Source organism: Esox lucius, chromosome 7 (assembly GCF_011004845.1).
Source record: "Esox lucius isolate fEsoLuc1 chromosome 7, fEsoLuc1.pri, whole genome shotgun sequence".
NCBI lineage: Eukaryota > Metazoa > Chordata > Actinopteri > Esociformes > Esocidae > Esox > Esox lucius.
The window spans coordinates 24,832,257-24,855,729 of NC_047575.1; the positions used below are offsets into that span (position 1 = coordinate 24,832,257).

Here is a 23,473-nt window from a genome sequence, read left to right on the forward strand (position 1 = left end):
CTGAAGGCACTGTATGTATGGTGAATGATTTTGGTAATAAAATATGTTTATATTATTACATGTCAGACTTCTATATTCTTACAGGAAGAGTTTACAATGAATTACGCAAGACAATTTCAATCCCCCATTCAACAATTTCCATTCATTTTATTTCATTATTTTACTATCAACAACAAACTTATATATACACAAATAACTTGAATGTAAAAAAACATATTTATACTCCTTGAACAACATAAACATCTTTGTACTCTCTTGTAACTAAAGGACTAGGAAAAATGTCCAGCAGTCAAAAAACTGAGCAGAAGTAGGCAACTACATTCACAGGCTGTTTTTTGTCAGGCATATGGATGGAACATACTTCAAAAAAGATATTTGTACACTACAACTTGACATCAACTAGGCCCAAAAGTGATTCTGATTAAATCCCTGGTAATTTTTATGTTTATTTGTTCAAAATGTTGAGAGGACAAATGATCCAAGCTTGCAGCCAACCCCTGCCAAAAAGTGATTGTGTAGTCTCAAACAAAAAGGACACTAAAAATAATGTCAAAAAAGTTCCATTCTCAGGCAAAGGATTAAGAACATAAACACAAAAAACATTTGTTCAGTTTGAGTTTTATAGACCAGAAAGAAACAAAATGACAACAACCTTAAAGGCCTAAAAGTAATCTTCACACATGCAGAATGACTGGAGAAGACCATGCAATAGTTACAGTTTGCCTTTTAAACAAACGCTCCACCAGATTCCTGCTTGGTTGTGCTCTTCATGTCTTTACTTTGGCTCTGTAGCTGAGATCTGCATGTAAATCTGGATCAGTGACATGGGGTCTGGTGCTTAACATTTAGAATCTGGTGGTTTACATGTAAGTCTGGATCAGTGACATGGGGTCTGGTGCTTAACATTTAGGATCTGGTGGTCTATGTGTCGGTGGCTGCTGCTCTCCCAGAGAGGATGTTGGACATGTGCTGGTCAGACAGGGTCTCCTGCTGGAACAACCCCATGGCCTGACTCAGGTAGGCAGCCAGGATGTGCTTGCACTGACATAGGAAGAGGAAGGTTAGGAAATCACAGTACACTACAATGGTGTGTGTGTAAGACAGTTTAGCTGTTAGCTAGCTCATTTAAGTCTTTCTTTTCTGTGGGTAACACATTGAAATTCAGGTAGCTTTACATTATTATAATGAGTTATGATTGGGAAATTACATTTATTATGCCTTCACAGTGTCAATATTTGTCAATGTGGTAAAGTCCTCTTCAAAGCATAATTGTAGGTGCCCTTCAGAATTATCGGACCACTTGGTAAAGCAGAGCAGAATTACTGTGAAGAAGTCATTTTTGTTTACTAGCTTGATCTAACTAGGCAAAATGAGAGAAATCTAACCTTTAATTAAGGCTGAAAAATATTTATTTGCTAAAAAGTGGAACAATTATTGGCACCAATAGAAATTATGAATCTCGTCTTCCCATTTTTTAAATCTAAGTAAACCTTACTGAATAGTACTGTAGTCTTACCTGAATTCTGTTTCAATGGGGTATAAATATTAGGTGACAGACACGAAGACACACCAAATTCCACAATTTAGCAAAGGCTATAAATAAATACCTACATGCTTTTTGGCCAGAAACATCAGAGGTGGGTTTGCCGTGACAAAAAGAGATGTAGAAATCTACTCCCCGATGTGATGTATAGGCTGTTTTGCATCCAAAGGTGCTGGGAACCTTTGCTAGGTTAAATGGCATCATGGACTTTAGTAAATAACAGGAGATTTATAAACTAAAGTCTAGATGCTTCAGCCAGCAGGCTAAAACTGGGTCATGGTAAGATGCTTCAGCAGGACAATGATCCAAAGCATTCTTCCAGATCCAAACAAAAAAGTAATAATCACTGAGCATAGAATCAAGCTTTTGCAATGGCCATCCCTATCCCTTGTAAAACCATTAAACACTTGTGAGCTGAAGATGACAGCCCACAAGCGAGAGATCCTGCATGGATGAATGGTCTCAGATCTCCAATGTTACCCCTATTAAAGGATAGCTTTCTTTAATTTCAAGTGTACCGTAAGATCAAGACAAGAAACAACAGCGATATCACCTTTTTTGCTAAGGGGTCTTTTACCAAGAGGCCCTATTATTCTGGAGGGCATTGTATTACATTTAAAAAACAAACTAAAATAATTACTACAAAAAAAACAAGGACTATAATTTCTGGAAGACCACATTAGTACAGTGCAGTGTATTAATATACTCTGCAGACAAGAATAACAGAACATTTTATTTTTTCCGTTCTGTGTTGGTAACTGGTTTACAATAGCAATATTCTATCTGGGGGACATTAATTGCAGATGCAGACTGGAAGAATATGCATGGCGGGCCCTTTGTAGTTGACTCTTTCTCAGGCTGATTTTAGCATTGCCTATCTAGGGACTGGGTTTGTCCTTATGCAATAAGTAGATAGGAGCCAAGATTATTTCATGGTAAAAACAGATATTTGGAGCAACAGTTCAACTAGAAACACAGACCGATATATGTTATCGCCTGGCTGCTCAGTAACTGTTTTCAGTGTTACTTCAGTGTCACTGAAAACCGTCTATGCACGACCAAAGACAAAGAGCATTAATTGACCATGTATCAGATGTGTGTCTCTGTGAGAGTGTAGGAGTAAGGAGGCTGTAGTTTTGGGCAGTGTTCTCAGTTTGTTATTAATGAATCTTGGTTGTGTACTCGGTTAATTTATAATACATTTGGTAGCACTTCTTAATAACACAACAAAGCATTTAGAAAGGATAACTAAATACTCCTACTTTATTTGGCCTTTTTCCAATTAAAATGTGCTATTTAATGACCAGTCACTAATAATTAGCTACCTTTGTTTGTAAGGCCTCATTTAAAGTTTGGGATAATTATACCCCAAAAAAATTTATTCATGTTTTGCGCTATTAGTATACTTTTTCCTAAAATGATGCCCTTGGTAGACATTCCAGCATGATGCTCCTTCAGGTCTCAAAACAGCATTGAACAGAGGTTGGCACCTAGGTTTGACCTTGGCCAGAATATAAATAACCACAATTAAGAGCCTAAACCTGATGTAAAACATATTAGAGCATAGGAAATGCAGGATGTGTTGTGGTGTTCTTACTGAAAATAATCTGTTAATGTTTAAATGGTCACCCTTAAATGTTTACTCCAATGATTGCAACAAGCACATTTCATACAGACATTGCAGGAGAATTAAGAGGTGTGTTTTAAGTTAATTTCGGGGTGTATTTGCTGTGTTTCAAAAAGTAATTTTAATATTTAATTACCTCAACTAGGATTCCCAGACAGTTGCATCTTAAATTGTCATAACTGTTTAATATTCACCCTGGTTCAACAGGGTGTTATTCTTTAAAACAGTTGAGAGACATACCTTTAGCAGCACCACTCTTATTATTATTATTTTGGTCTGTGTGTGATTTGTGAGCTTACATTTACGGAGCAGGCTTTTGTTATACATGAAAGAAAGTAGAGTGACAAATTTTCCTTATTTGTTGCCATTTACAATCAGGATCCTGCAGAGATTTTTTTTGTTCAATGTACAAATTAAATGGTTTCTCACAAAATACTTACGTTTATAAAAGTTTGAGGATTGATTAAATAATAATTCATTAATTATGAACTACGTATAAATGCTTTATGTACAGTTATCAAGTGCTACCATAACTTATTATGGGTGTGTGTGCTATTAATTATGACATGATAATGGTAATAATGTAATAATACATTTTCATGAGTGCTCATATTATTGATTGCAACTCTGTGCTTTACTAAGGATAAATACATTATTCTGACTATGTCCTCTATGGATAACACATAAAAGATTAGAGCAATGTGGTCAATTCACTGTTGTAGCTGTGTGCTCACCAGCAGGCTCTCGTTCCTCCTCAGCACTGTGTAGCTGAAGGCTGGGCAGGGGCAGTAGTGACAGTAGGTGTAGCAGGTGTACAACAGCCCCGAACCTCCCATCACCTTAAACAGAACACACAACAACTACAAGTATGAGTCAAAGGCAGAGATGAAAAAAATATATATACAGAACTGTGGCATTTTTCAAACAAGTAATTCATTGTAGTCTTGTCTCCACCGAGTACCCGATCACACAAGATTCCACACACGTTCAGAACAGCCATGTTACATGCCCTTTCCATGAGTAGACTGCATGGTATGTGGTTGGGGTTCCGTGTCCTTTGCCTCTGTCTCTCTCAAATACCATGAAGAGTGAGCACAGGTGTGTCAAATATGTGTGATCAAGGGGGCATGGTTGAACAATCACTGAATGGACTATATATATATACACGTTTCATTTGTGTGTTTAGAGAGAGGGGAGGAGGTTTATGCTGCCGCTATATTGATTGTATTCCTGTGATTAAGCTATTGCATCGTCTTCTTAAATCACTTTCTGGAGAAGGGCTAGGTAAGACACCCTGGGGTTTACACCCCTCCCATTGATAACTCTTTGTTATACACACCAGGTTAGACGCGAGTGGCTGTCACCCTTTAATGTAGCAGACAAATTAATAGGTGAAAACAGGTGAAAAGTAGAATTAATTCCACACATTCAGATCAGCCAAAGTAGCATGAGGAATGACCTCCAACATGTCCTGACTCCATGCAACACATCACACTGCATCTAACATGTCCTGAGTCCATGCAACACATCACACTACATCTAACATGTCCTGAGTCCATGCAACACATCACACTACCTCTAACATGTCCTGAGTCCATGCAACACATCACACTACCTCTAACATGTCCTGAGTCCATGCAACACATCACACTACCTCTAACATGTCCTGAGTCCATGCAACACATCACACTACCTCTAACATGTCCTGAATCCATGCAACACATCCCAGTAACCTCCAATATATCCACTATATCCTGAGTTTTGGATACTTTAAAAGGGTAGGGTTTCAGAAGTTTTCAGAAAATGGGTAAGTCCTAGCTATCCTAGCTTCAGTCGATGTTGAGAACAGTTGGCAAACTGGAGATCTAGATATTTTTGACAGCATGAGCAGAGAGTCCAACCAAACAGCCAACCAAACATTTGCAGTAGCCTAGACGTGATGAGACAGATGCCTGGATTAGGACCTGCGTTGATTCCTGTATAAGGAATGTAGCCACTGCCTTGACATCAGAAGAGAACAACAGGGTGTTCCCCAGAGTCACACCAATGTTTCCCAGCAGCAGAAGAGTAGTTCTGTGTTGTCAACATAGAGCTTGAGGTGGGCCAACATTCAAGCAGAGATGCGTTTCACCACCTGAGAGGAGATATTCTAATAAAGGTGTCATCAACCCTCTTTTCAAAGTGGTTGGCAAAGTCATCCAAAGAAAGAGAAAATTGGGGGATAAAAAAAAAGAATGGGTGGCAAAGTGTGTACCGGGAGGAGAGTAGGTTTAAAGACAAAAAATCTGCATACAAAAAGGACTGTGAAAGAGTGAGTCTAAGAGGAAAATAATTGAAAGAAAAAGATGGGTAGAAATGTATCAAAAGGAGACATCAGGAGGTTGAAGATATATTAGGTGTGCTTCCTTCAGAAAATGTGCTTTTCAAGGTTTAAAGCTCATTAAGGACATTTTCAAGGGCACTTGTTGGATAAATGACTAGAGTGTTCAGCTTGACTAGTTAAGCTTGAATGGTCCAGTGACACTGAAAGCATGGAATTCAGAAGATAATGCTGACGGGTGAGTGAGAAAAACTATTCATATCGGAGAATATCAATTGGGTATCAATTGGGTATCACAAAATTCTAGTGAAAACATTCCCTGTTTTGTGTGTTTATTTTGGTTGTTATTTTAATTGGTGTCCAATTAAAAACTTGACAACTAGCTGTGGTGAGTTCCTACTTAATTAGTGAACAGAATTTTTTATCAGGTAAAAGGTAGGAGAAAAAACCCATGCAGACACCGCACTCCATTAAATGAGTTTGACTATTGCTCTTGATGTATCGTATTGTAAAGAACTGTACTATAGAGTATTTTATTGCATTCTATTGCTATCAACTATGCTGTTTCGTCACTGTAATTTACTGTTTTGTACACAGTAAGTATACAGTCCCCTACTCACAGTACTGTGCAGTCAAAACTTGTTAAACATAGATGACAAAAGAAATCAAGGCCAGGACCATGGAGGTCCAGTGTTGGTTGGTGTTCAGTGGGTATGGATGCCGGTTACAATATTTGGAAAGTAGGATGGGATAGTTAACAGCTGGGAGAGTTAACATTCAATCAATCAATCAAATGTATTTATAAAGCCCTTTTTACAACAGCAGTTGTCACAAAGTGCTTTTACAGAAACACCCGGCCTTAAACCCCAAGGAGCAAACAACAGTAGTGTTGAATTTCAGTGGCTAGGTAAAACTCCCAAAGAAGGCCGAAATTTAGGAAGAAACCTAGAAAGGACCCAGGCTCAGAGGGGTGACCAGTTCTCTTCTGGCTGTGCCGAGTGAGATATTAAGAGTCCAATTGGAATAATTAATAAATGCATGTGGGCTAAATCCAGAGTCTATTTAAATTTAGACTAGGTCAGAAGCATGACAAGATGGAAAAGGACAGGGACAGCAACGGGGCCCCCAAACCAGGTACTCCGCAGGTGTGGACCAGGACCTCATGTCCTCCTAAAGTTTAAAATGGGAGGAGACTGGGAAAATTCAGAAAATGCATTCCTCATATCAACAATGATTTATAGTGGAGAAGGAGAACTTAGTGGGGAAGGAGAACCGACCCAATCCCGCAGCACAATAGTATAGCAGCATAAGACCTTGGGACTGAGACAGGGGGGGTCCGGCGACGAGAGCCCACCTGGCAAGACAGCAAGGGTGGACAGTATCAAGCCTTCTGGTCACCTTCACGCCCCCGGGCCAGGTTACACTTAATCATAAACCGTGCTGTAGAGATTAGTAGACACTTGAAAGTTTGCACTGAGTTTGCATTTCTAACCTTAATTGGCAGATCATTCCACAGTAGTGGAGCTCTATGAGAAAAGGCCCTGCCTCCGGCTGTTTGTTTAGAAATTCTAGGTACAATTAAAAGGCCTGCATCTTGCCATCGTAGGTTACGTGTAGGTATGTATGGCTTTTCAGCAAGGTAAGTAGGAGCAAGTCCATGTATTGATTTATAGGTTAAGAGTAAAACCTTAAAATCAGCCCTAACCCTAACAGGCAGCCAGTGTAAGGACGCCAGGACAGGAGTAATGTTTTAAATTTTTTTTGTTCTAGTTAGGATTCTAGCAGCCGTGTGCAGCACTAATTGAAGTTTATTTATTGATTTTCAGGGTAACTGGAAAGAAGAGCATTGTAGTAATCTAGTCTAGAAGTAACGAAAGCATGGATTCGTTTTTCTACATCAGTTTTTGATAGAAAGTTTCAGATTTTTGCAATGTTTCAAAGATGAAAATAAGCAACTCTTGAGACATATTTTATAAAAGGAGAGGTCAGGATCAAGGGTAACGCCAAGTTTTCTTACAGTTTTTTGGGATATGATCATGCAGCCGTCGAGGTTCACGGTGAGATCTGCTAACAACACTTTGTTTCTTGGGTCTTAAAACTATCATTTCTGTTTTTCTTGAGTTTAAGAGCAAGAAGTTATCTGTCATCCACTTCCTTATATCTGAAACCCATGCTTCCAAAGTAGCTAATTTTGGGGTTTCTTCATGCTTCATTGAAATATATAACTGTGTGTCATCAGCATAACAGTGAAAATTTACATTGTGATTTCGGATTACATTGCCCAGAGGCAGCATATACACTCACCTAAAGGATTATTAGGAACACCTGTTCAATTTCTCATTAATGCATTTATCTAATCAACCAATCACATGGCAGTTGCTTCAATGCATTTAGGGGTGTGGTCCTGGTCAAGACAATCTCCTGAACTCCAAACTGAATGTCAGAATGGGAAAGAAAGGTGATTTAAGCAATTTTGAGCGTGGCATGGTTGTTGGTGCCAGGCGGGCCGGTCTGAGTATTTCACAATCTGCTCAGTTACTGGGATTTTCACGCACAACCATTTCTAGGGTTTACAAAGAATGGTGTGAAAAGGGAAAAACATCCAGTATGCGGCAGTCCTGTGGGCGAAAATGCCTTGTTGATGCTAGAGGTCAGAGGAGAATGGGCCGACTGATTCAAGCTGATAGAAGAGCAACTTTGACTGAAATAACCACTTGTTACAACCGAGGTATGCAGCAAATCATTTGTGAAGCCACAACACGCACCAGCTTGAGGCGGATGGGCTACAACAGCAGAAGACCCCACCGGGTACCACTCATCTCCACTACAAATAGGAAAAAGAGGCTACAATTTGCACGAGCTCACCAAAATTGGACAGTTGAAGACTGGAAGAATGTTGCCTGGTCTGATGAGTCTCGATTTCTGTTGAGACATTCAGATGGTAGAGTCAGAATTTGGCGTAAACTGAATGAGAACATGGATCCATCATGCCTTGTTACCACTGTGCAGGCTGGTGGTGGTGGTGTAATGGTGTGGGGGATGTTTTCTTGGCACACTTTAGGCCTCTTAGTGCCAATTAGGCATTGTTTAAATGCCATGGCCTACCTGAGCATTGTTTCTGACCATGTCCATCCCTTTATGACCACCATGTACCCATCCTCTGATGGCTACTTCCAGCAGGATAATGCACTATGTCACAAAGCTCGAATCATTTCAAATTGGTTTCTTGAAAATGACAATGAGTTCACTGTACTGAAATGGCCCCCACAGTCACCAGATCTCAACCCAATAGAGCATCTTTGGGATGTGGTGGAACTGGAGCTTCGTGCCCTGGATGTGCATCCCACAAATCTCCATCAACTGCAAGATGCTGTCCTATCAATATGGGCCAACATTTCTAAAGAATGCTTTCAGGACCTTGTTGAATCAATGCCACGTAGAATTAAGTCAGTTCTGAAGGCGAAAGGGGGTCAAACACAGTATTAGTATGGTGTTCCTAATAATCCTTTAGGTGAGTGTATAGTGAGAACAATAATGGGCCCAGAACCGAGACTTGAGGAACACCAAAGCATACCTTTGACTTGTCAGAGGATATGCCATCCACACTAACAAACTGATATCTTTCAGATAAATAAGATTTAAACCAGGCTAGAACATGTCCATGTAGCCCAATATGGGTTTCCAGTCTTTCTAAGAGAATGGAGTGATCAATAGTGTCAAAAGCAGCGCTAAGATCAAGAAGCAACAGGACGGATGCAAAACCTTTGTCTGAGGCAATTAGAAGGTCATTTGTTACCTTCACGGGTGCACTCTCAGTACTATGATGGGGTCTGAAACCTGACTGGAGCATTTCATGAATGTTATTTGACTTCAGGAAGGCCTTCAGTTGTTGGGAAACACATTTTTCTAAGATTTTTGAGAGGAACGGGAGATTCGATATTGGCCTATAATTGTTTATTATGTCGGGATCCAGATTAGATTTTTTTAGAAGAGGCTTAATTTCCGCTATTTTTAATGAGGTTGGTACACATCTGGAGGAAAGGGAGCAATTTATTATGTTCAACATTGGCTGACCTAGCACAGGAAATTGCTCCTTCAGTAATTTTGTTGGAATCGGGTCTAGCTGACAGTTTGTGGGTTTAGAACTCATTACAAATTTAGTGAATGTGTCAAGCAATACGGTATCAAAAAATTCAAATGTCCCCATTGACACCTGGTCAGGGAGGTTCAGGACATTCTCAGGACAATTGAGATTTTGAGGACCATAAATATTTAAGGTCAGTTAACATTAACAGCTGGGAGAGTTAACATTAACTGGAGAAAGAGTTGAGGCACAAGGAGAATGAGAATGCTGTCTTGCATCAGATAAAAGAGAAACAAACCCATTATGAGAGGAAAATAACAGTATGACAGAGGAAGGCAAGTAGAAGGTGATAAAATGTGGTTTGTGACAAATATCAGTTCCCTTTGTAATCAATTCTATTGCAGAGGACATGAACACAAAAAGGCATCCAAAAATGATGGAGATACATTTAAAAATGAGTTTTAGTACCGGAGACCCACTAAATGTGTTATAAACTGACTCACCCAGGATAAATGTGCAGAAAATGACTCACTCTGGATAAATGTGTTATAAACTGACTCACTCTGGATAAATGTGTTATAAACTGACTCACCCTGGATAAATGTGATATAAACTGACTCACCCTGGATAAATGTGATATAAACTGACTCACCCTGGATAAATGTGATATAAACTGACTCACCCTGGATAAATGTGATATAAACTGACTCACCCTGGATTAATGTGTTGAAACTGACTCACCCTGGATATCAGCGTCCGCAAAAATTGATTCTTCTATTTTGAATAAATGATGCAACATAATGGATTGGCTGGACCAGTTTTGTTTCCATCTAACCCAACATTTCTGATTGTTCCAAGGGAGGAACAAAGGAAGAAGTATTTCTAAATAAATATTTTATTCAGTATATATAAATCCAGTGGTATCTACAGACATACTCCAACAAACCCTGTAGCTATAAAGTTTGGATGACTAGAGGAAGAAAACAACTCCTGGCCATACAGACTGTTCCAGCTCAAACCCCATACTGAAGATGATACATGAGGGCATTAATTCACAGCATTACTCATCTCTAATGACTCTCAACATGGCAAAAATAGACTCCATTATTCCCCAGTCGACTAATTCCCCCTAAATTATCTTCTCAGTGACCAAAACATAAAACAACTCATTTGTAGTAAAGTGACACTTTATTGTTATTTCTTGGAGTTAATTTAAAAAGTGACAAATGTAGTAATGATGGGTATTCCCAGTATTTCTGGTGGGCTGTCTCTTCTGACTCTGTTCCTCTGAAAGAGTTGGCTCATTTGGCTCCTGAACGGCTCTTAGTTAAAAATTACGCAAAAACAATGAAAAAATTGCAAATCTCCAAAGTAAAAGCCGAAAAGATAGGCTTGAATTATTATAGAATGTGAAATAAACATTCAAATAGGTTACATCTCATCTTGTTCTAATTATTCGATTGCCTGCTGTTTTTTTATTTACTGACTTTATTGAAAGAATTTACAAATATTTGCTGTCCTCACTATTTATCAAATCAGCAGTGCAAATATACAGTCTGTCATGAATACATTATCATCTCATCAGCAAAGAAATTATATGAAAGAGACATTGAAAACATCCTATTCTTTTACAAACAAACCAGCGCTAAAATGCAGTTGTGAGTCCGAGCCACACAAACTGTGTAGAAATCATGATTGCCCTACATGAATCTTCTCAGATTTTTTTACTTTACATGTCGATAATTATCATTGGAATAAAAGCAAGACAGCGGCTGACATTCCCCTCTTCAAAGTGTGATAAGTTAGACTAAAATTGCTAAATTTCTACCATGTCCTGCCTAAAATGTTTGTATGTCTGATAAACAAACAGATAACCCGCCATTTTGACTGCCATCATACTCTATCTGCGATGCAATCAGGCTTTAGAGTTGGTCATGTGTACCTTAGCTACCATGAAGGTACTAAATAACATCATATCTGCTGTACATAAGCAGCAGTACTGTGCAGCTGTTTTTAATCAAACTAGCCAAAGCCTGTGGCTCTGTAAACCATCACATTTTAATCAATAGACTCAACAGCCTTGGGTCCTCAGAGAATTGCTTAGCCTGGTTCGAAAATTAGTTATCTGACTGTTCACTGTGTGTAAAATCTGAGGGCCTGCTCCCTAAACCTCTAGCTATAACGACTGTGTTCCTTAGGGTTCAATTCTTGAGCTGTTCTCAGTATACGTCAACAATGTAGACAATGCTGGGGCCTAGTTGAACTCGGTACTGAGCACAGTTCCACTGCATATCGTCTCGCCAAATGCTCCTAAATAATGTAGGCTTTTAAATTCAGAAATTACCTATACCTGCCTCCGCCCAATCATGCTCATGTAAACGTGATTTCATAGACATGGGATATGGTGTCATGTGGTGAACACCTATCTAAGCACCTAATCTATCTGTTTATATGTAGCACAATATATCGTGTAATGTCTATCTTTATCTCCACGGATGGTATAATTAATTTGTCATTAAAAAAATATTCTCCTATTGTATACAGATTATTCTGAGTAATATGTTTTTGTCTGTGTAACTTGGAATTGGTCTTCAATCTACTTGCCGGATAACACATAAAATAAAGGTAAAGAGACTATGCCTGAGCCAAAAGACAGGGGCCTATTTTAACTGATGTTGATGGCAAGAAATGTTCAGTACGGCCCTTCAAACCTTGAAACCCTGAATGTGCCCTCAGGCAGAATTTGGTGGACACCTCTCTGAAGCATGAGAGTAATTGAAAACCACCTCACATTTGGGCTGTTTTGTCCTCTGCGGGCATTTCAGAATGTGTTCCCACTGCTGAATTCAACCCACAAAGCCAACAGGACGATCCCACAAAAAAACACTTAAACACTTCCTAGTATTCTCCTTCCACTATTTGGCAGGTGTCCCATTCAGAGCAGGGGGTTCCACATTTAGTAAGGATGTCAATGTGCAAAGTTCTTGCAAATGGAACAGACTGGAGTTAGCTTCCTTATTTTTATGGTAGGAATCCTGGGTTCTCGCGGGACTACTTTCAGTAGAAGGAAGTTGTTACTTGCCAGATCGCTCCAAGGATAGGGTTATGGCTTTGTCATCAGCCCGTCACTGCCAGTCTCAGTTATAATTTACAGCCCATCAGGGAGGACCGGTTTTCGGAAAGTTACAACAATCCGAGGAGTCATTGATGCATCCTGCGTAAAGGATTCTCATAACATGGATAATCTGGCAGAATTTGTCATAAAGGGGTAAAATGTGTGCCTTTGTCTAGACACCCACATGGAAAATGCAGGGTTGGTTTATGGAATGGCTAAAACCAAGACAAATCATGGCAGACATTTTCTCACCTTTAAGAAGATCTTGTAACCAACATAATAGATAGGCACACATCGCTTATTTCTCCAGTCCTGAATTTCCCAGTTACCAGAAATCTGAACACCCCCAGACCTGGGTTTCTTACATCAAACAAACAAAAAAAGCCCTATGAATGCTTTTTTTTTTTCATTATACAGTAATGTGGAAAATATTACCAAAACAGGAAAGTACCCAAATGTGAGACAGAAACTTCTGAGTCAAGTTGCAGTATACATATGTATAATGTGGATGTTGCTACATATCAGGTCTAATCCTTACAGGGGAAAGGCAACTGTAGAGAGCAAAATGTATATGCATAATTGTTAATCATATTCCAAATACTTAACCCCACTGTCTTTATGTTGGGACAAATATTTTGGATTTTAGACCCACCTACAATATCAGATACTAAAGAAGATACGGTGTATCAAAAAATGTGTTAACAGGAAACACTGAATTATTTAAACGTTACGTAAAAACAATATTCGCATTAAAGGGGATAACCCCAATTTACTCCCGTCCTTTGGACGATAGCTGAATTACAGTAACAAATTAGCTAATTAAAAGCAACTGTAATGTCTCCCACTTCGAACTTTTGGTTGAACAGCTACAAAAGCTGTAAAAGAGATTTTTTGGAATATTTAAAAACACATTTTCAATGGCACAATGATTCTGTACACTATTTAGTGGGTGCTTTTGGTTGGAAATAACACCTGTGTAATAATAGTAACTGGAAATAATTTGTGGTGAGTAAATGTTGTGAAACACTAAAATTCCACAATTACTGCAGACTTATTAAGGACATTTACTTATATTACAATGGATACATTCTACATAATTCCCCTTTAAAGGACGCTTCACAAGAGCACACATTCATCAGTACTGCATGGAAACAACACTACATTTGTACTTACGAATGGAATTAAGAATGTGAACATGCATAAAGTGGGATTAATCAAACAGTCCTACATCAGTTTCACAAAGGAAATTACCTTTGATTAATACCACTTGTTCTCAGACTCAGTAAACATGCACGACCATGGCTGTTTGCATGTTGAAACTCCCCTAATTACCTGTCAAAAGCATCCCTTCAGGCCTCAGGGAAACATACAATGACAAATCATGAAATACAACGATGCAACCCAAAATATTATTTTTCGGACATTTAAGTATACTGTACAATACAATAACATAGTGAATGCATGCCATAATTCTTTATTTTCTCTTGACTAGTATGAAAATCTTACCATAGAGAGAACAGTTAGGACAACTCACATTTATTTAGCATTGGGAAATAAAGTATGTTGTGCTTTAAATTAGTTTTCAACAATCACCAATAGGCCTCCTGTCCTCAACAGCTCCCTCATATGTATTACATAAGTGGCGCTAAATGCCTTACATCGTATTGTAAATCAATCCAGTCAATATTGCTCAAGCAATGTACAATCAATCAAAAGAGTTAATTAATCATTTTTAAATCGTCACCATTGTAAATGTGAATGAGCATGGGAGACAGGGGGAGCATGTTTTTTGAAAGATATATTAAAGTATTAAAAACAGAGGTTGGAGTGTGCTGAAACAGCATTAGGCCAGACTCGAACCCATGCTGCAGTGGTACATGTGCAACAGAATATCTCTAGGCAAAGATAATTAGGTACTACGCGCACAACCTCACACTGACAAAAATTAAACAGTGACGGCAGATGAGAACACAGGAGAAAAAAGGTAAAGAAGAGGAGTCTTATTTATCAGCCTCTTTTCTCTGTCAAACAAGCTCGTTCAAAATACCGGGTCAAGGCTATCTAGGGTAATACAGACCTCGGGCTGTTAGGCTATGGTTGACATGGGATTCTGCAGGTGGTCATATTACACATTAACACTTCCATTTGTTCAATGAAACAATGTGCATCTTTTAATAACTCTGGTTTTAATTTAGAGTTTTGTCAAATGAAAGAAAATTAGGAAGCAGATGCTGGGACAATTCTACATAATGAACAACACCATAACCTTCAATGTTGTGCCACTTGGACATTTGCCCCAGGTTACGTAGTTGTTGTATTGCCCATTACAATTGACATGTTGATTAAAAAGCCCTGGGGGGAAAAAATATTCATGAAGAGTTAAGTTCAATTCAGAAGGACTAAATATTCCCCCCCGGGTAAGAAATATGGGGAAGAGAAAAACTAAAGAATGTGTACTACTGAATCCGAGGCAATCTTGATTCTCAATTACCCAGTATGCCCACAAAAAAACTAAGCAACACTAACCTAAATGAACACCTGGTAATCACAACAACAAACTCCATCAAGATGTGTCCCAATGCTTTCTCAAGTAAACTGGGCCAAGTAAACTGGATTGCAGTGAATAACTATAGGATATTTACTCAAAAATAAACATTTTCCTTTGAGATTAGTTTAAAGGAAAAAGGCAGAAATCAGAATGGGACAGATAGGTTATCCAAAAGATATTGGAAGATAGCATACTGTGAGAAAACACAAACTTAGAGAGAATGAGATGAGGGATGTGAGAAATTTGTGACATGGGTTTGGGTGGGCAGTCATTGTGTAAACCCCAGTCTATCACCACCTCAGTATTACCTAACCTTCTTTAGGAAACAAGAAGGATAGCAGGCAGAGGTCACCAGGTCAGAGGTCACTACTTATTCACATCACTCAACTAAAGAAAATAAAACTGTCATAGTGTTAAAGGGCCTGATTGTACATCTGTACAGAGGAAATATACAGTAAATAGCTTAGTGGTCAAGAGTTTTGGGCCAGTAAATGGAACGGCAGATACCATAGCAGGTAAACCTGTTGAGCTGAAGGTTTTAATCCCTGAATTTATAGGTTCATAATCTCTAATAAATACCACATCATTTCACCTCAGAAGTCACCAACCGCAGTAGACTGCCTGGTTCATAACTGCAGCAACACTTTTTTCAACATCACATCTTTCCTTGGTTACAATTATGTAAGTGTCATTGTTTTTTGTTAAAATTGACAAAAGTTTATTTTTATTTATTTTTTAGTCCACTGGGCAGATTGGTTTAAATTACCAAAAACTTGAATGAAAACTATTATGCAATTTATTCTAAAAATAAATAGAAACCACACTTTTTCATTCTCATTGCGTTTTTTTTGTGCGCCATTTTATTAAGGATGTCTAAAGCCTTAACAGGAAAACTGGGTCACAATGACAACAACAGAATGACACTGACAGGACAGGAAAGGCCATGCCATAAACCACACAGGACATGAACTAAAAGGAGTCTGGGAGAGAATTAATCTGGTTTAGGTGTTTTCTACAAGAAAAAGCACAACAGTAATATGGTCTTGGGATGGTCGTGGGATTCTGAATGAAGTGCTGAGAAGACAAAACTTCTGATTAGGGTGTCTAGAATAAACTAAGAATATACTACTTCTTCATCTCTACAATGCGTTAAAACAAGAAATGGTATTTAATAAATCATAATACCAGAAAACCTCAAATAATGACTGACAGTTTTTTTTTTATTTGTTGCAATTTAACTCAAGGCTCTCCCAAAGCCACTAAAAATTTACAAATATGACATGCTTGACGTTCTGATCCCGGGGCACTTCCATCATTAACTGCAGTTCATTTAGTACTTTTTCATTTACTTCAGTTACAGGTGGGAGGAGAGGATATGAATGAACCAATGAGAAGCTGGGGATGATCAGGTGGCCATGAGGGTCAGATTATAAATGCAGCCAGCTGAGCAGGTATAATAACCCTATTCTTAGTGCCCTGGGATTTGTTTGTGAGAAGAGAAAGTCAGGACACAAATCTGAAAGGAGGTACCCTACGAAGGGTAATGTCCCCTGTACCGCCCTGGTGCATTGGGATTAGACCTTCAGACCAGGGGAAACGGTCCCCCACAATGGCTCCCTAACACCATGCTAACCAAGTGATAATTGTCATATACATATTTACAGTAAGTGACTATGCCCGTATGCACGTCTGTTTTGGTGATTGTGTGCGTGAGTATTGTGTGCCCAGCGCTAAACCAAATTTCTACCTGTAGCCACAGTAGATCAGCAATTCGGTCAACAGTGAGTAGCCACAAATTATATTTTGAGTCTCCTCCAGGGCCACACAGGTAGTTTGGTCAACCGGGAACGTGTATCAGGGAATCGCATGTAACATATACATAAGACCAACAACTCAATTTATAATGGCTACAAGATAAAACTGATGTTTTCTTTGAGACTTTAGGTTCAGAAACCTAAATACGGTGCTAGCGTTCTGATGAAGGGTCTAATGTACTAATGAAGCCAGAGACTCTGATGCCTGTTTTATGCAGATATTGCATGTACATTTATTTTTTGTTGCGTTGATGCAGCATAAAAATGTAATAACATTTAGGGAAAATGGGAAGGTGCTGGTTATAACATTTTGGGGTACTGGTCATAACATTTTGGGGTACTGGTCACTGGTATTAAACTGTTGGAGAACGCTTGTAGCGGATTTTTACCTGATATGCTCGCCGTCCACTGGGTGAGGACACACAGGTGACAGAACGCTGATCAACCAGGTCCAAGGCCTGTAGGGCACAGGAGCCAAACACAAACCTCAACCTGGGACAGAAACAGGGGTGTGGAACAGGCAGAGGCAAGGCAACATATTAAGGCTCTGGACATACTACCAAAGCACTTGGAATTACACTTGGAATGAAACAAACCGCTGAGTTGGGGAGTGGCTGACAGTGAGCCTGGTGGCATTATTCTTTACATACACAGCCAATAAGCTAAGTAAAACTATGTTCGACATGACTGAATAGGGAAAAACAGGTGTTATACCAGGAAAACCATAGACTAAAAACAGACAGGGCAAGATACAGCCTTAAAAGGCCAAAGCACAGCTTCCACTAACCTAGGTCAGGAAAGCCCTAACCCAACAACCAACCAACAGGAAAGGGCAAGTCTGTCTGGATGACAGTAACAGCATCTCCATCTAACTTTTAAAAGCACACACTATAAAAGGCCACCCACTAGCCAACTTCCCTGGCATTCCAAAAACATACATACTCACTCAGTTTCAATGATGTGATAGGTTTTTATTATAAATAGTATCACTACTATAAACATCGGCCTTTAGTTTGTTTAGATTTTAGTGGTGGAGTTTTTTTAACCACTTTTAAAAATGACTTCTTGGTCAAATGTGTGTCTATAGACAGGGTATGGAACCAAGGTCAAAAAGACAAAAGTTACAGTAATACTTACGCAATGAGAAGGTCATCAGGAACTGTGAAAGAAAAAACACGAACAGTGATGGAGTTAGAATTTACTAAACTGGTTTTAAAGTAGGCTATAAGCCTACGCTATAGGATATTAACGGTAAATAATTACTCAGGCAATGCTAAATTGAAAGTGAATTTGCAATTTTCTTTACTACCATTAGTTCAAATGAAGACGTGATATGGTGTCACTGTTGAGAAATGTACAATCAAACCTGCACTGTACACTGTCAATCTATGTAAAATCTCATAAGAATACATATTGTCCAACCAGGGAAACGGGTGAAAACAAAAGTCAACAAAGTGAATCCATGATCAGAAAAAAAAACGTGTACAAACAACCAGGATGTCGAACGAACATAATGAAAGTTTATCCATGGAGTGAATACTTTTGTGAGACACTGGCGATCGCTTAATGGCTAACTTGGGGTATACTATAATCACATGAAAAATACAGGTTATCCATCTGCATGTGGAAATATTTGTTTAATGACTAAGTCTTTCAATATTTAGAGGTATTCATTTTGACCGAGAGGCCATCACACAAGTACTGTCTACTACCAAATATAGTCTACTGTGATGACAAACCAGGCCGAGTGATGTTCTGAGTGGTCAACAAGTTACAGTAAGGGAGAGTTCCCAGAATCTACGCAAATCTCAGATTTAACAAGCAAATGTATTTTTATAGTAATAATTTATAGGAAAGACAAAGGAAAGCTACATAATAACCAACATGTTAGATTTCAATCTTTGTCCAAAATGTTTAGGAGCATATAATTAATTATACAATTAATTGAGCAGTTCAGCCCAAGAGCCTAATTTCGAACAAACATGCGTTGCCCTTAAAAACAGGAAACATAGCCAAATGTTACCAAAAGACCCACAGTGCCATGGGCTGGCTGCGCAGTGTTGTCAGATGTAAGCGTTTCCCGGATCAATTTGGCGATTTTTTAATGACAGTGTGCGTGGCAAAATGGCCTCGGACAAGATTATAGATAAAGTTGTATAGCAGAAATATAATTTAAGAGGGTTTGCCGAGGAGTCTGCAGCTTTAGTGGTGATTGTTCAAATTCAGGCTATGAATCCGGCAACTCGGGCTGTCTGGAGCATGCGTCTCTACCTGAGTCGTTGGGGAATTAATTATATTACTAATGTTTATTTAAACTACAACTCACTTTGCGTTTTCTCTTGGTATGTCTTCTGAACCTCTTTAAAAAGTTGTTCGGCCACTGCGGGTAAAAATGAAGTCATCTCAGAACCTACAAGTACGACAGAGAACTATAGGAAAAACCAACACAATACATAAGTAATTTATTTAACTACTGCTCAAAAATAACCACGGGTATTCCTGTCATATATTAGACATTCGCGATACGTAATCCTGGAATATAGCCTACATTGTTCAAAGTAGTACTGAGTTGTTTACAGTGGTTCGCTAGTTAGAAACTGAATTATAGTAGCTAATACTTCCGGGTACCTTTCCAAATTATTCTTTCTAGTGATAGGTCACTCGCGAACGGAATCCAATTTTTAAAAGGAACGATTAATTTCCCCAGGATTTTGTTCGAATACAAAATTATTTATAGTAAAGTTTGCATATATGTACGGTAGAAACAACAAATAATGTGGATAGTGCACATTTGTTTTGCATCGCATTTTCCAGATCAACGTCAATTATTTAAAAAGAAATAGCAGGCAATCTAATAGGACTGACATGGCATACTTTTGATCCCAGACTGGGCGAGGTTAGGATAGATAATATTTAACTTTTTCGAACGAGTCTTTCATGCTCTTACATAATTGTAGACTACTTTTTTGCCTTTAGATTGGTGATTTGCAATTGTTTCATTGTACTCTGTTTTTACGAATTGTAAACGAAGACACGGTCGGAAGTCAAATGAGCCAGCTCTTTTAGGTAAATCAATCTACAAGAATGCCTCCCACTAATGTTTTCGTTGGTTGTGAGGTGGCGCTACCATCATGACTGGGGGGATTATATATTTTTGGCCAACTGGAGCCAAACATTTCCGTATACAAACTATTTCTAAATAACAGGGCATTTACGTTTTTGATTGTAATTTCCACAGGTCTGTCAGTTTTTCCCCTCAAAACAGGTGACTGCGAAAGCTTGATTCTGTGGTCAGTGAGACGTTTTTGTGGATCGGGAGGAATGCTTTGAATCATTGTTGTGTTGGAATATCCAACAATGGAGTTGTAGCTTCCTGGTAGAAGCTAACCTTGTCCCCAAGGATATGAAGTGTCTGGGAATGAGATTTGGTAGTGGACGACATGTTTTGGTCTAACATCATCTGGTACTTCACAGAGTTCATGATGCCATGTATCCTAACAAGGTTCCCAGGCCATATTTTACATTATGAACTGGATCAATCTCCCATTGGTTGTAACCATCGAAGTCCATCAGCTCACCTGCAGACCGCCTGTGCACAGCAGGTTCACAACGTCGTGGGACTTGAATTAGCCAAGGCCTCCTTTGGTTCCACATACAGAAGCTGGCAGAAGCGAGGTAAAGTTAGTTTCATTATAGACATTAATATTCACCCATCAAAACCAACTAATTTAGGACAACGACATTTATGGGTTATTGATCAGGTGAAGGTGAACTACAATCAACACTTTTCAATGTATCAATCAATATTTTATAATTTTTTGTTTTTCCAAAAGATTATTTTTAATAATGATATAAAAATTCAATAACGTCTATTAGCGCGTTAATTTGCTAAACATGTTGAAAAACTAAAAGCCGTAGATTCAAGCCCATCCTCCCCCGATTCCGAATATAGAACTTTTCTTGTCATGGCACACTTCTTGTGGACGCTATTGAATTTCTAAGGATAAACACAGTGAATGGCAGGAGAAAACCTGTTCCCATACAGCTCCAAAGCAAAAGATGCGTCCAATATGACATTAATGACCCAGTGAAAGTTTCAGTTGGTGACAGATAAGTGGACAGTCCGGAACTCACTATTCGCTTGTCCAACAGCCAACAGTGAGGGAAATAATGGTGCAAATGAAACAATGTGGCATGCTGCTCCTATTCACGTTAGCTAGCACAAAGCCACTTGTCACTAAGTCCAGTGACAACTTCAACAGATCTAGTTATGAAAACACTAAAAAGAAAGTATCACCACCATTGTTACCGCGCTATAGGGTTCGGGGAGTTGACCATCAGCTATAGAGATTTGGACCCGAGTCAGCATTTGGAGCTCATCACAGACGGACTGGGAATGAAAAATGGCCCTGGACATTTTGACTCAGACAGGCCTACCAAACCCACCGAGCGATACACCTACACAACACATGCCACACTTCATGTAAACAAGATTCCAACAGTATTTATAACAATAACGAATTACTGTGTAAAATGCAAATAAAAACAAAGCAATTATGTGCAAATCATTGAATCCCTTTATTTAATTGAAAATAGTACAAAGACAACATATCAAATGTTGAAACTGATACATTTTATTGTTTCTTGAAAAATATAAGCCCACATTGAATTTGATGCCAGCAATATGTTTCAGAAAAGTTGGGACAGAGGCAACAAAAGACTGTAAAAGTTGTGTAATGCTAAAAAACTAAACCTGGTGGAATATCATACAACTAATTATGTCATTTGCAAAGGGTTTGGGGAACTCATTATCTATGGTACAAAATACCATGAAAAGATTCAGAGAATCCGGGGAAATCTCTGTATGCAAGGGACAAAGCACTTTGGAACACAGACCTCACATAGCTACAGTAATTTCTGGAGGGCAAAATACTCCAAACTGCCCTAACATACTTCAGACTCCGGTAATGTTTGGATGTTTCTGTTCCTACAGGGATGTGGTAGTGTTGACACGCTGGGTGGGACAGGACCACCTGAGACCATGATGACAGAGACCGAACCCGGACGTCTCGGAGGCCTCCAGATTACAACCCATCAACACCCTGTTAGTGCATCATCAACACAATATACAATCGACTGGGTTCAAAGTGAAATCCTATTCCCTACACCCTTCACTACTTTTGAGCGGGGCTTAATAAGTACTGTGCTAATAATAGCGATTCAGTTATGTGTGGCGGGCTCATTCATGATTACCGTACAGTAACGAAGGGTCCCCTGACCGTTCTTGTGTGTTCTCTTTTGTTTCTTATATGTTTCTCCCATGTTTTCAGTGTTCCCATTCCTACAGATTAGTGGTGCCACCAGCACTACGAGTGTGGCTCCCGCAACATTGTCAAAGGAGAACCAGTATAGACATGCCTCTGAGGCCGAAAAGCTTCAGTGGAAGTCGAGGATGAGTGTGCTGAGGGATCAGCAGGGGAAGGAGGCTGAGGAGGGATGGAGGACAGAGCTTGAGACAGTCGAGCTTTGGGCCTCTGCGTTGGAGAAGGACCTGGAGAGGGAGAAGACTAGGGCTTCCCTCCTGGAGAGGCAGCTGCATCACGTCAAGGCCAGACATCAGGAAGGTGAAACCAGGGCTTCCCTTCTGGACAGGAAACTGGAAAACACCAAGGCCCTTTAGAGGAACAGCCAGGCCAGTGCAGCACAGTACAGCAGCAGAGGGCAATTCACAAGTGGCAGAAAATAATGGAAGCGTTGGAGGTCAGTGTCTCTATGCTGAAGAGAGGCTTGGCAGAAAAATGTAATCTGCTGAGAGAATAGGCTGAATACTAGCTGAATAATTCTCTAAAATGTATGGAGTTAAAGCTTAACATTAAAGACGAGGCTGAGACCAGAGCATCAAAACTCAAAAAGGATATTGAGGATGTCAAGGCCAGACTGGAGCGGGACGACTGCAGGGCCTCTCAGCTAGCCAGAGCTCTGAAAAAGGAGAAGACTGCCCATGACCAGACAAGAATCAAGCTGGCAAAATGGTGGTGCTGAAAACTGAGCTGGAGAATAACCTGGCCAGGACAAAGCTCAATTTGGAGACCGTTAAGACTGTCTGAAACCAGCCGAGGAAAGAGAACAAGGTTAATGTGGTCAAAGTGGAAGAGTGGCGGGTGAAGAGGATTTTGTTCAAGCAACTCATGGCTGAGCTTGAAGGTTAGATGGCGGCATTTGACAACGAGATGACAGACGAGAAGACTTCCTGTGACCAGCTCAAGAATGAGTTGGCAGAAGCAGAAGAGAGAAGGCAGGCTGAGAAAACCGCCTGGGACAAGAGCAATACTGAGCTGGCCAAAAACATTTTTGAAGTGGAGAAGGTCTGCCATACTGTTGCAGCCCAGTGTCAATCTGAGGAGGAGCGTGGACAGGCCAGA

At 39.4% G+C, this 23,473-nt stretch overlaps 1 protein-coding gene and 1 long non-coding RNA gene across 4 annotated transcripts; one reads left to right on the plus strand and one right to left on the minus strand.

Moving 5' to 3' along the window:
- Positions 1 to 128: 128 nt before the first annotated feature.
- Positions 129 to 20,016, minus strand: zswim7 (zinc finger, SWIM-type containing 7). Of its 2 annotated transcripts, none has more exons than XM_020048542.2 (6): positions 19,999 to 20,016; positions 19,378 to 19,480; positions 18,189 to 18,210; positions 17,441 to 17,543; positions 3,905 to 4,009; positions 129 to 1,041 (listed from the first exon to the last, which is right to left on the minus strand). In XM_020048542.2, exons 2-6 carry the CDS (start codon positions 19,451 to 19,453, stop codon positions 922 to 924), a joined length of 426 nt encoding a protein of 141 aa, XP_019904101.1. In that variant the 5' UTR covers positions 19,454 to 19,480; positions 19,999 to 20,016; the 3' UTR covers positions 129 to 921. The 2 variants fall into 2 exon arrangements, with proteins under 2 accessions (XP_019904101.1, XP_010897986.1); XM_010899684.3 differs by lacking the exon at positions 19,999 to 20,016 and adding an exon at positions 19,600 to 19,674.
- Positions 19,993 to 23,229, plus strand: LOC105027551. Of its 2 annotated transcripts, XR_002197010.3 has the most exons (4): positions 19,993 to 20,117; positions 20,290 to 20,726; positions 22,045 to 22,155; positions 22,382 to 23,229. It is a non-coding gene; the product is annotated as an uncharacterized LOC105027551 (long non-coding RNA). The 2 variants fall into 2 exon arrangements; XR_004575986.1 differs by having other exon boundaries at positions 19,993 to 20,726.
- The last annotated feature ends 244 nt before the right edge of the window (positions 23,230 to 23,473 follow it).

What these genes read in the sequence shown, in the direction of transcription:
- zswim7 (XM_020048542.2), bottom strand. Translation starts at nt 19,453, where the DNA reads ATGACTTCATTTTTACCCGCAGTGGCCGAACAACTTTTTAAAGAGGTT. An exon ending in ATACCAAGAGAAAACGCAAA is followed by an intron (nt 18,211 to 19,377) that starts GTGAGTTGTAGT and finishes TTTCTTTCACAG; the next exon opens with TTCCTGATGACCTTCTCATT. An exon ending in CCTGATGACCTTCTCATTGC is followed by an intron (nt 17,544 to 18,188) that starts GTAAGTATTACT and finishes TTTCTGTCCCAG; the next exon opens with GTTGAGGTTTGTGTTTGGCT.